Source organism: Girardinichthys multiradiatus, chromosome 9, assembly GCF_021462225.1.
Source record: "Girardinichthys multiradiatus isolate DD_20200921_A chromosome 9, DD_fGirMul_XY1, whole genome shotgun sequence".
NCBI lineage: Eukaryota > Metazoa > Chordata > Actinopteri > Cyprinodontiformes > Goodeidae > Girardinichthys > Girardinichthys multiradiatus.
In genome coordinates this window covers 8,074,647-8,087,657 of record NC_061802.1, presented here as the reverse complement: position 1 = coordinate 8,087,657, position 13,011 = coordinate 8,074,647, and the positions used below count along the sequence as shown (strand labels likewise).

Here is a 13,011-nt window from a genome sequence, read left to right as displayed (position 1 = left end):
TGAATCATTAATGTAGACTTTAAAGAAGTGACAGTCTGACAGTATTTTTGCCAAAACACTGTCTGACTCCGTAATTTTATCTGGTCCCCTCCACGATCTGACCAGTGACGACATGTTTAGCCGCATGCTGTCATTCAACCGCTGGCTGTCTAGGTGGTGTCCAGAAAACAATGTGGGCTACATTGATAACTGGCGTCTGATCCGGAGAGACGGCATCCATCCCACTTTGGATGGAGCAGCTCTTCTTTCTAGGAATGTGGCCGAATTTATTAGTTCTCCAAAACTCTGACAACCCAGGGTTCAGACCAGGAAGCAGGGTTGTAGTTTAATACTCCTCTCTGCAGCTTCTGTACTGCTACCCACCCATTACCCTATTAAGACAATGTCTTGCCCACGGCCAAAATTGAATAGGTTAAAAAATAATCTAAAAGGAGGAAATCAGGAAAATCTCATTAAAATAAACATAACTCAGACCGAAAAGAAAAATAAAACAATTAAATGTGGCCTACTGAACATAAGATCTCTCTCTTCAAAGACATTGCTAGTTAGTGATCTGATTTCTGACAATCACATTGATTTATTTTGCCTTACAGAAACCTGGCTGCAGCAAGAGGATTATGTTACTATAAACGAGTCAACTCCTACTAATTATTAAAATTTTCACATTCCTCGAAATACTGGGCGAGGAGGAGGAGTAGCAACCATCTTTCAGTCCAATTTATTGATTAGTCCCAGACCAATCAATGGCTACAACTCTTTTGAATATTTAATCCTTAGTTTTCCTCATCCAAATTGCAAAGCACTAAAACCACTTCTGTTTGTTGTTTTGTACCGTCCACCAGGCCCTTACTCTCTGTTGGATGGGTGCAATACAAGTTTTTGCACCCATCCAACACTCTCAATTTTTAGATCAGTTCTCAGACCTTTTATCTGATTTAGTGTTAAATACAGATAAAGTTATTATAGTGGGGGATTTTAACATTCATGTTGACGTTGAAAGTGATAGCCTAAATATAGCGTTTAATGCTATCTTAGACTCAATTGGCTTTGCTCAAAACATTAACAAACCTACCCACCTTTTTCTTCATTCTCTGGACCTTGTGCTGACATATGGCATTGAGTGTAGAGACATAACAATATTTTCTCATAACCCTGTCCTGTCTGACCATTTCTTAATAACCTTTGAGTTTAATTTAACCGAGTACTCCACACCTGAAAGAAAATTTTATTATACTAGATCATTATCAGATAATGCTGTAACAATCTTTAAAGAATCTGTTCCACTTTTGATTTCCTCATTATCACAGAAAAACACAGTGGAGGGCAATAATTCTGTTTCTTCCCCTTCACAAATTGATTCTCTTGTTCATAGTGTTACTTCATCATTGTGTGGTGCAGTAGACAATGCAGCCCCCTTGAAAAAGAAGGCAATCATTCATAGGAGGCTGGCTCCTTGGTTTAATTCAGAGCTGCATACTTTAAAGCACAATGTTAGAAAATTGGAGGATTCTAGACACACCTAGAGGATTCCTACTTAATCTGGAAAAATAGCCTACTGTTGTATAAAAAGACACTTCACCAAGCCAGAACAGCTTATTTCTCATCATTAATAGAAGAGAACAAGAATAATCCTAGGTTTCTCTTTAGTACAGTTGCTAAACTTACACAGAGTCATAGCTCTGTTGAGCCATCCATTCCCTTAGCTCTTAGCAGTCATGACTTTATGGGATTCTTCTTAAATAAAATTGATTCTATTAAAAATAAAATCTTTGACATACTCCCAAAGATGATTACTTCATCCTCAGCAAGTGAGACAACATTGGAAGTAACTGTAGAACCTGATTTGTGTTTGGACTGTTTTGATCCTGTGAAGCTTCCTGAGTTATCAGAAATATTAGCTTCATCTAAACCTTCAACTTGTATGTTAGACCCAATCCCAACCAAATTATTTAAGGAAGTGTTCTCTCTGATTACCAACCCCATTTTAGATATGATTAATCTATCTTTAGTAAATGGATATGTACCATAAGCTCTTAAGGTAGCTGTAATTAAACCTTTACTTAAGAAACCTTCGCCTGATCGAGATGACTTGAAAAATTACAGACATATATCCAATCTTCCATTCTTATCTACAATTCTTGAGAAAATAGTTGCCAATCAAATGTGTGAGCATTTACACAGCAATGACCTGTTTGAAGAGTTTCAGTCAGGCTTCATAGCACTGAAACAGCTCTGCTGAAAGTCACTAATGATATTCTTATGGCCTCAGATAATGGACTTGTGTCTGTACTGGTCCTGTTAGATCTCAGTGCTGCATTTGATACAGTCGATCACAATATTCTTTTAGAAAGGCTGGAATATGCTGTAGGGATCAGGGGAACAGCGCTAGGCTGGTTTAAATCTTATTTGTCTGACAGATTCCAGTTTGTTCATGTAAATGATAAATCATCTTTAAACTCCAGGATAATTGTGGAGTACCACAGGGTTCAGTACTTGGGCCAATTCTCTTTACTATATATATGCTTCCAATAGGTCAAATTATCAGGCAGCATGGGATAAATTTTCACTGTTATGCTGATGACACTCAGTTTTACTTATCCATGAATCCTGATGAGCCCAACCAGTTAGATAGACTACAAGCATGTCTTGAAGACATAAAAACTTGGATAACTTTACATTTTCTGCTTCTAAATTCAGACAAGACAGAAGTTGTCATCTTTGGACAGGAGTCTTAGAAAAAGAAACTGCTTAGTCAGTTACTTATTATTATTACCAGCAATAAAGTGAAAAACCATGGTGTTATTTTTGACCAAGACATGTCATTTAAATCCCATATTAAACAGGTTTCTAGGATTTCCTTCTTTCACCTCCGGAACATTGCCAAAATTAGAAATATCCTATCCAGGAGTGACGCTGAAAAACTAGTCCATGCATTTGTTACTTCAAGGCTGGACTATTGTAATTCTTTACTATCAGGATGTTCACAAAATGCAGTTAAAAGCCTTCAGCTGATTCAGAATGCTGCAGCAAGAGTTCTGATGAAAATTAAAAAGAGAGATCATATTTCTCCTATTTTAGCTTCCCTTCATTGGCTCCCTGTTAAATCCAGAATATAATTTAAAATTCTCCTCCTCACATATAAAGCCCTTAATGATCTAGCTCCATCATACATCAGAGATCTGATTGTTCTATATGTGCCTAACAGAGAACTTCGTTCTCAGACTGCAGGTTTACTGGTGGTTCCTAGAGTCTCTAGAAGTAGAATGGGAGGCAGATCCTTTAGTTATCAGGCTCCTCTCCTGTGGAACCAGCTCCAAGCTTTAGTCCGTGAGGCAGACACCCTGTCTACTTTTAAGGCTAGGCTTAAAACTTTCCTTTTTGATAAAGCTTAGGTTATCAGGGAGCCTTCCTCCCTCCCTGTTGGTTGGAGTAAGGGGGAGTCAGGTTTAGCCTAAACCGGCTCAGTTATGGTTGAGGTGCAAACACACCTTCCATACCTGCTACCTGTGTGACCCCTTCTCTTTTCCGATGGTTGTGATCAGTCTGACAGAGGGAGGTATCCTAATCCTTGTGGTTTTTAGTATAACAATGACCATCAGTGGGACCCTTTGTGGGGTGCTTTGAGACGACATTGTTGTAAATAAGCGCCGTTTAACTAAATAATCTGAACTGAAACTATCTGTGTAGTTAAGCTGCTATGGGCTTAGGCTGCTGGAGGAAATAATGACCACTTTCACCCTCTTCGCTAAATTCTCACACTACTCTCCAATTTTGCATTATTTGCTGTTATTTCAGCTTTTAACTTTGTTCTCTCTTTTCTGTTCCTAGAAGCTACACCTGGCCTGGCTCTGTGTCTACCTGTGACACCTTTCTGAAGAGGGGAATCGTCCAAGCTTCTGCAGGCAACAACTTAATGCTCACCCTCTACCGATGATCCACACGGTCCTGTCTTTTAGTGTTTAACCCTTTCTCTCTCCTAGACATGGCGATTGACTGAGCTTAACTGTGACTAACTCTATGTGCTCTCTTTCAGACTCTAACCTTGAAAACTGGCTCAGAGTTTATCTGTTCTTTCTATCTAGGTGAAACGACTAAAGGAGCTACATCCATTAACAGTTACTTTTCCTTCCCATAGAAAGTACTCCTGGATCAGTGCTGCTCTGTTCTCTCAAACCCCAAGTCGGTTGTGGCAGTTGGCCGCTCACACTGAGCCTGGTTCTGCTGGAGGTTTCTTCCTGTTAAAAGGGAGTTTTTCCTCTCCACTGTTGCTACATGCATGCTCAGTATGAGGGATTGTTGCAAAGTCAACGCCAGTGACTGTCCACTGTCTCTACATGCTCATCCAGGAGGAGTGAATGCTGCAAGTCACTGACTGGATGCAATCTGCTGGGTTTCCTTAGACAGAAAAACTTTTTATCCAATTTGAATAAATAACTAACTCTGACTGCACTGTTCAATGGTTAGGATTAATTGGAATGTATGTACCTGACTGTTGTGAAGTGCCTTGAGACAACATGTGTTGTGAATTGGCGCTATATAAATAAAACTGAATTGAACTGAATAGACTTTTTTTTCCTTGTCTAACCCTATTGCAAAGAAGAGAAACACAGTTACACCACAATGTGCATTTACTGATAAGTGTACAAAAAGGACAAAATCCTAAGCGAAGATTCGGGGAATCCTGTAACTTTCATAACTCACATGATCAAAAAGCTTTACAATCAATAATGAAATACATAAAAACTTGCTTTTCATACAATTTTCAAATTTTATTTAGAGAAAAAATACACATCTGTATTGTGCTCAGCTTTTAAGTCAAATTGGTTCATCCTAAGCAATGCAGTCTGTTCCAAGACCATGGATGAAATCCCAGTTCACTCTATGGGCCAATAATTTATCCTGTCATCTATTTTCCCAGATCTTGCTGAGACCAACAATTTTATGAAGAAGGAAAAAATGCTTTTACTTGTTTACCTTATATATTTTTGCTCACAGTAAATATGTATCAGGTTTAAGGTTGTCAGCTTTAATCCTTAATTAAATTGATTTCTAGGCTTTGTGGATATGTAACTTTTGTATTTTTACACATTATGCAAACAGCTGAGTGCAAAATTACTTATTTACAAGTGCTGTACTTTAAATGTATATAATTTCCCAAGTAACATTTGCAGAATCAGATTTGTATTTGTAAATTTCTTGAACAATTTGAGTTGTTTGAGTCACACATATACTTTTTTTACAATAATAATATTAATAATCATATTTAATATTTTTAAAAATCAGTCTCTTTCTTTCTTTCTTTCTTTCTTTCTTTCATCACATAATATCCCACAAGGAAAATGAAAGTAAGTATTCTAATTCCGATTATAGTAAATTTCTGATTATAGCTAAAAATCCGATTATACAGGTCCTTCTCAAAATATTAGCATATTGTGATAAAGTTCATTATTTTCCATAATGTCATGATGAAAATTTAACATTCATATATTTTAGATTCATGGCACACTAACTGAAATATTTCAGGTCTTTTATTGTCTTAATACGAATGATTTTGGCATACAGCTCATGAAAACCCAAAATTCCTATCTCACAAAATTAGCATATCATTAAAAGGGTCTCTAAACGAGCTATGAACCTAATCATCTGAATCAATGAGTTAACTCTAAACACCTGCAAAAGATTCCTGAGGCCTTTAAAACTCCCAGCCTGGTTCATCACTCAAAACCCCAATCATGGGTAAGACTGCCGACCTGACTGCTGTCCAGAAGGCCACTACTGACACCCTCAAGCAAGAGGGTAAGAAACAGAAAGAAATTTCTGAACGAATAGGCTGTTCCCAGAGTGCTGTATCAAGGCACCTCAGTGGGAAGTCTGTGGGAAGGAAAAAGTGTGGCAGAAAACGCTGCACAACGGGAAGAGGTGACCGGACCCTGAGGAAGATTGTGGAGAAGGGCCGATTCCAGACCTTGGGGGACCTGCGGAAGCAGTGGACTGAGTCTGGAGTAGAAACATCCAGAGCCACCGTGCACAGGCGTGTGTAGGAAATGGGCTACAGGTGCCGCATTCCCCAGGTCAAGCCACTTTTGAACCAGAAACAGCGGCAGAAGCGCCTGACCTGGGCTACAGAGAAGCAGCATTGGACTGTTGCGCAGTGGTCCAAAGTACTTTTTTCGGATGAAAGCAAATTCTGCATGTCATTCGGAAATCAAGGTGCCACAGTCTGGAGGAAGACTGGGGAGAAGGAAATGCCAAAATGCCAGAAGTCCAGTGTCAAGTACCCACAGTCAGTGATGGTCTGGGGTGCCGTGTCAGCTGCTGGTGTGCGTCCACTGTGTTTTATCAAGGGCAGGGTCAATGCAGCTAGCTATCAGGAGATTTTGGAGCACCTCATGCTTCCATCTGCTGAAAAGCTTTATGGAGATGAAGATTTCATTTTTCAGCACGACCTGGCACCTGCTCACAGTGCCAAAACCACTGGTAAATGGTTTACTGACCATGGTATCACTGTGCTCAATTGGCCTGCCAACTCTCCTGACCTGAACCCCATAGAGAATCTGTGGGATATTGTGAAGAGAAAGTTTAGAGACTCAAGACCCAACACTCTGGATGAGCTAAAGGCCGCTATCGAAGCATCCTGGGCCTCCATAAGACCTCAGCAGTGCCACAGGCTGATTGCCTCCATGCCACGCCGCATTGAAGCAGTCATTTCTGCCAAAGGATTCCCGACCAAGTATTGAGTGTATAACTGTACATGATTATTTGAAGGTTTACGTTTTTTGTATTAAAAACACTTTTCTTTTATTGGTCGGATGAAATATGCTAATTTTGTGAGATAGGAATTCTGGGTTTTCATGAGCTGTATGCCAAAATCATCCGTATTAAGACAATAAAAGACCTGAAATATTTCAGTTAGTGTGCAATGAATCTAAAATATATGAATGTTAAATTTTCATCATGACATTATGGAAAATAATGAACTTTATCACAATATGCTAATATTTTGAGAAGGACCAGTAGTTCAAATGAAACCACAAGCAAATAGAAAAGTGCGAAAGCTCATTCTTGGGTGTGTTCTGTTGCGTAGTACTGCAGTCTTTACGGTAATGATCCCATTCTCCTGTTGTCCCTGTGGCCGTGGTTTTTTGAGTGAAGAGCGGAGTGCCTGCCTGGGAATTTTGTGAAAGCACATCAGCGGCCACTGCCATGGCTGAACGCCGCGCATTCGCCCAAAAAATTAGCAGGTAAAGACCGGAGACTCTGAAATAAGCTCTCTAAATGAACACTCCTGAACGCCTTTTCTTTTCGCTTTCTCGTGGGTCTCCCTCCACCGCTGCGGGGAAAACTCTCCGAAGGAGGCCCAGTAAGCCTGGCTCCTCAGAGCTAACCGCTCGTTAGCTGTAGCGGCAGAAGATGCTCAGACCCACCCAGACAGTCAGCGACACTGCTAGCGGCTACTTTCAGATTACACTGAATGCTAACAGAATGTTGTAATGGATTTATGTACGGATATATTCTGGCATGAAAAATCGTGTCTGATTGATGTCCCATCCTCAAAGGGGCTAAACTGGAATGAATTGAAAACCGTTAATTCAGGACTGTTAGCTGTCTTGTCTACAGTAGCTAACGATGGGAAGCTACTGTAAGCGCTGCTGACGCTCATAGAGATGAGGCAGAACTTTGTTCCGCTATGTGTTTAACAAATCTGTAGATCAAAAAAACTTCCAATTTATAACAAATGCGTTTCTCAAGAGAAGCCACATACTATGATAATCTGCTCTCCGCTCCTCAGACAGACCAACGTAATCTCCTTAACAAAGGGCTTTGTGCAAGCTGTCAAATGCCACCAATCCATTCTACACTTTAGAAATCCAGATGGACGTTTTTTAATCTTTTTTTTTTTTTTTTGCTGATGACTTAATGCTCAGAAAAACATGTCATTCTGCAGTTATTGAATGAGAATACGCCCACTTGTTTGCTGGTTATGAATTCTGTGCGACAAGATCTGCTGAAGACTGGATGAAATTTTTGAATTAGGAACAACTATGAGATTTTTACAGAAGGCAACCTCCATCTTTCTCTGCCATCTTCTATTTGTGTTTAGTTTCTATATATATATATATATATATATATATATATATATATATATGTGCTATTGGCGCTGTCATCAAGATAAATCTAATAATGATCTAATAATAAAAGTTATTAGTGGCATACAGTGTTATGTTGAGTACACAGTAAATAACAGGTTATTTACAAAACAATTACCACAACTGTAGGTTAATTAAATACTACAGCTCTTATAATATCCAGCGGTCAAAAAATCACAATTTTTAATGCAGATCTTTGTCCAGATTAAATATCATTTTATTATAATCATACTTGCTGAGAAATGAAAAAAACTTAATTCATGCAAGGTATATTTTACTCTTTATTTGTTTAACCTCAAAACATTAATGTAGGACAGAGAAGGTATCTAACCATATCTGTAAAACAGACTACAAAACATTTAAAAATAAACATCTTTTAGTAGGTAAAAATGATCACTCTAAAACAGAATGCTGCTGGAATCATTGTAACACATGCATATGCTTTGTTTCAAACCATTCCATGTTTAACCCTGTAAGGCTTAAACAGACAAGTTTAAACCCTGACCAGCTTCCCTGTCCTTGCTGAAGAAAAGCATCCCCACAGCACAATACAAATGTATTCATTTCATGACCAATAGTTGTTGTTAGTTCCCACCAAAGCTTAGGATCTCTGCTGCTCCTCCAAAGTTACCATGGGCCTCTTGGCTGGTTCTGATTAATTTCATTCTTTACGTGACCAGGCAGTTTAGGTGGATGTGTTGGTGGGTCTGCAGTTTTGCAATACTTTTGGACGATGGATTAAATGGAGATTAGTTTGTGATATTGTTCAACTTGTCTGCAGTTTTAGATTTGAGCAGTCTGCTGTGTTCCTTGGACTTCATGATGCTCTTTGTTCATTAATGTTCTCCAACAAACCTCTGGGGCCTCCATAGAACAGCAGTAGTTATAGTGAGATCAAATTACACACGTGGACTCTACCAGTTAGGGGACTTTTAGGGGTATTAGAGTAACGGGGGCTAAATACGAAGGCATTCTACACGTTTTCGATTTGTATTGGTTGAAAACAATTAGAAAACCATCAATCATTCCCTTCATCTTCTCATTTATGCGCTACTTTATGTTGGTCTGTCACATTAAATTCCAAAAGATACTCTTGTGGTTTTAACATAACAAGTTGTGTGAAGGAGTATGAATACTTTGCAGTGGACTGTAGATCAGGGGACAGAGGTGTTTTTTGTGTCATCTACCCTCGATGTCCACCAACTGAGTTGTAACCTGTTTGATTGCTCTAAAGTTTCCTGTCCTTTGTTGTCTTAAAGCGTTTTGTTCATCAGACACGAAGACTAAAACCCTCAGAAAGTACATAGTACTGACAAATATTTCAGATTTGAATTATGCTTCTGGGATGTGCCACCTCCAGCCTCAACATAAGAATGAAAACAAGATAGTTGTTGGCTATTATGCATCAGATTGCACTGTGATGTCACTAAATCTGTTATTGTAGCTGTTGTAAAAATGTGGGATGGCTCAGAAATACAGGTCAAACGTTTGTTTACATTTCTTACATTGTGTAAGATAAATATAGGCTGTTTAAATGGTTGCCTTTATTTATCTTACTGAATAAAACAAAAATCTCTGCCTGAGACGTGTTGATGCTTGTGAAGGTTTTGATTGCGTCACGCTTAAAAGCAAACTGAATGCGTTTCCTTGTAGCTAAAAGCACGTATCATCTGCTTGAACGTGTTGTTTTTTTGACCCTTATTTAGTGAGTGTTTATACTTTATTTCTAATGGCAGTGTTTACCAAATAATGTCGGTCCTCTGTGTGCAGTGAGCGGTGCAAAATGTGTAAGGCACAGGGGAGGACTGGGGAATCTATTTGTCAGTTCTGCTTTTCTGCAGCCATGACAGCTCTTCACTTGCAGAGGCCACTGGATCTCAGCTACAGAACATTATTGCAGGTTGGATCTTAAGTGTTTTTGTGTGATCCTGTGGGTTAAATTTCTATGTTGACTTCACTTTGGCAGCCTTGTCAAGTTCTCAAACGCTGCTTGGTTGTTTACCTTCCCATCTGTGATGGAATAGCTATGATTCGATTGTTTCCAGTAGTTGGAGGAAAGAGTTTATAGTAACTCTCTGACCTGGGTAATGCAGAACTATGGGGCTACTGGGCATTGTGTGTGGAGCAGTTTAATGAAAAAAACATCCAGGTCTTGCTTGTGTTAATTGTGTTATTTCTTTGCTGTCTTTTTCCTTGGTTGTATTTGTTTGTGACTCTTTGGGCTACTTGCTGTATTGGTATTTTGTTTAAGATAAAGGTCTCAGGGTGGTTTTGTTGGTTACCATGATTTGAAGGGGCCAGTGTGTAGCTGCAGCAGCTGGGGAACAGCCTGACATCACCAGGATGTGCACCATATGATTTTGTTGGTCACACTGAAAAATGAGAGGGCGAAGAGAAAACCTCAAATAAGTAGGTTTATAATGTAAGCCTTTGCTTGTTTGGTGATCTGTAATATGACAGCCAATTGCTTTCAGCTTTGCTTAAAGCAGTTGACAAACCAAAACATTTAGGAACACTATAAGTTTGATGCACCAATCAGGATTTGTTTGCCGATTTCCTATCCTAAGCTTTGATCTGCCATCACAGAGTAGCCATTAATTCTTACAATGTTTGGAGCAGAGGCATATTGATACTGTTAGAGCGCGCTAGCAATAAAGTATGTAGCATGCTCTGCACAATACTCAATTACTTACCTGAAACAGAGTCAGTCTTATTGTTACTGGAGAAAAATCAGCTAATGTCAAAATCCAGCTGCCTGCAGCATTCAGCCAGGCCAAAACGTTAGCTTATGAGATGTTGCTACACACCTCTGACCAGAGGGCATTTCCCAACAGTTGTGCTTTTCTGGTGCGTTCAGGTACATCTGAATTATCTTTAAACATGTTTTTGTTTAAATATCAAAACAACTCTGTGAGTTGAACCTTTTTTATTTTCAAAGGTCTGCCGTCATATTAAAAAATACCTAAACAACAACACTGACTAATTTCAAGTGGTTTTAATTTGGTTTCATCCATCCATCCATCCATCCATCTTTGTACTGTAATATCCCTAGTGTTGCACAGAGCTTTGGTTGTTAATGGTACAATCTGTGTTTATTAATTATAACTACACATTTTGTTATGTTGACCATCTCTTCTTCTCTACAGGACTGTGGCAGCAGAGGTCAGAAAGCAGATAGCTGGTCAGTATGGAGGCTCCCCACAGCTCTTCAAAAACCTCAACGTTGGGACAACATCAAGCAACACAGTGAGTAATCTAAAGCTCCTTCCTTCCACCCAGCTCAGAGGAAACCAGGTTCACAGTTTTTGTTCAACTACTCGCTTTTCTACACAAATAACAGATTGTAATGCAGTGTAGGTGGTACATTTCTGTACATTTTCTGATTATGTCAACAGGAGCGACTAATGATATTTTTGTTTTCACCAAATATGAAAAGGAGTGACCCTTGAATGACTTTGATATTATTATTGCTGCAGTAACTTTAATACTGCTTTACCTAAGCTCTGACAGCTTGTTTGTTAAAGGGGTAGTGCTAATTGACCCAAAACCCATGTGAAAGCTCCATCTTTCCTTCATAATTAGGGTACTGTTGGTTTTAATAAACTGTAAAATATGTTTGTATTTATATTCTTCTAGAGGGAAAAGAGATGGGTTCAAACACAGACTAAATAGTATTACTCTGGGTTGATGACGTTTGAGGCAGATTAAGACCTATAAAACTATTAGCCTCTCTATATGCTAAAATATTGAACATATTTTAAACTTAAATTAGATGTACTTATATTAGTGTTGACCTGCTTATACCAATATTAGCTGATTCTGATTTCTCGTTAAGAGTTGCGTATCAGATAGAAGGAAATCGGAACAGAACCTAAAATACTTTTTTCTAACCTTCTTTAAGAGGCGGCCATTCATTCTTTGTAATAGCAGTGTCAATGTTATACCATGTGAGAGGAGTTGCTGTAAAAATGACCTCAATAATAATAGAAAAAGGCCAAAATGATTATGCAGTTGATATTTTATATTAGCAATTAGCACAGTTATTGCAACTAGCATTGTTAAAATTGGAGTCTACCTTTATGTTCCCTAAAGAAGGTTTTGGAAGGGCTCTGGATATTTCCCAGTGTAGCGTGTTCCATGACGTACACAGGTTAAAGTTAAAAATGATAAAACAGAGCACCATCTGATGTACTCTGTTCAGCCTTCCCGTTATATGCTGAAAGTCTCGCTCTCTCTAAATTTTCTTGCTGCCTGAATGTACTCCAGACCTGTCTGGACATGGAGATAATACAGCTAACGGCAATGAAAACTGCTAACTTTAAGTCTTCTTCACTCACTTACAGCATCCAGAGTGCTGTTGTTCCCTGGACCTAGAAGGGGTTTGGTATGGTTTGTTCGGTAATCGGGGAAAAAATTTGAATATTTTAGTTTTCTTGTAAATGGCCTGGGCCGATCAAGCAGATTTCATGGCCCTTCTCTGCGAATAATGGAGCTGATCAATAAGCTAGAAGGGCTCTTACTAAGCAAAAGTAATAAAATATCATCTTATTCTTAGTTCTTTTTGTTCCTTCAGTTAATACATGGTGATAAAGTAAATAACCCATAACTCTTCCTTTTTTTCTACCCTAAACTTGTCTACTCTGGCTCTTTCTCTCCGCCCACCAGGTTCCCCTCACGGAGGCAGTGGAGCCCGTGGACTTTGAGGAGTATCTCACTACGCACCCTCCAATCGTTGAGTCAGGTCCCCTGAGAGATCTGATTGAGTTTCCCCCTGATGACATCGAGGTCATCTACACACCCAGGGAATGTCGCACCGTTGTACCAGCTGTCCCAGAAGAAGGGTAAACAAGGCATTTTACTAACA

General features: G+C 39.1%; 1 protein-coding gene across 18 annotated transcripts in view; it reads left to right on the top strand.

Annotated features, from left to right (window-relative positions):
• The first annotated feature begins 7,101 nt into the window (after positions 1–7,101).
• The window catches only part of dock7 (dedicator of cytokinesis 7), a 73,628-nt gene continuing 67,718 nt past the window's right edge, over positions 7,102–13,011 (top strand). For all 18 annotated transcript variants that reach the window (XM_047373828.1, XM_047373827.1, XM_047373826.1 and 15 more), the window contains exons 1-3: positions 7,102–7,241; positions 11,294–11,393; positions 12,813–12,988. In XM_047373828.1, coding sequence (XP_047229784.1) covers positions 7,204–7,241; positions 11,294–11,393; positions 12,813–12,988 — 314 coding nt within the window. In that variant the 5' untranslated portion in view covers positions 7,102–7,203. The remainder of the gene's footprint in view (positions 7,242–11,293; positions 11,394–12,812; positions 12,989–13,011) is intronic.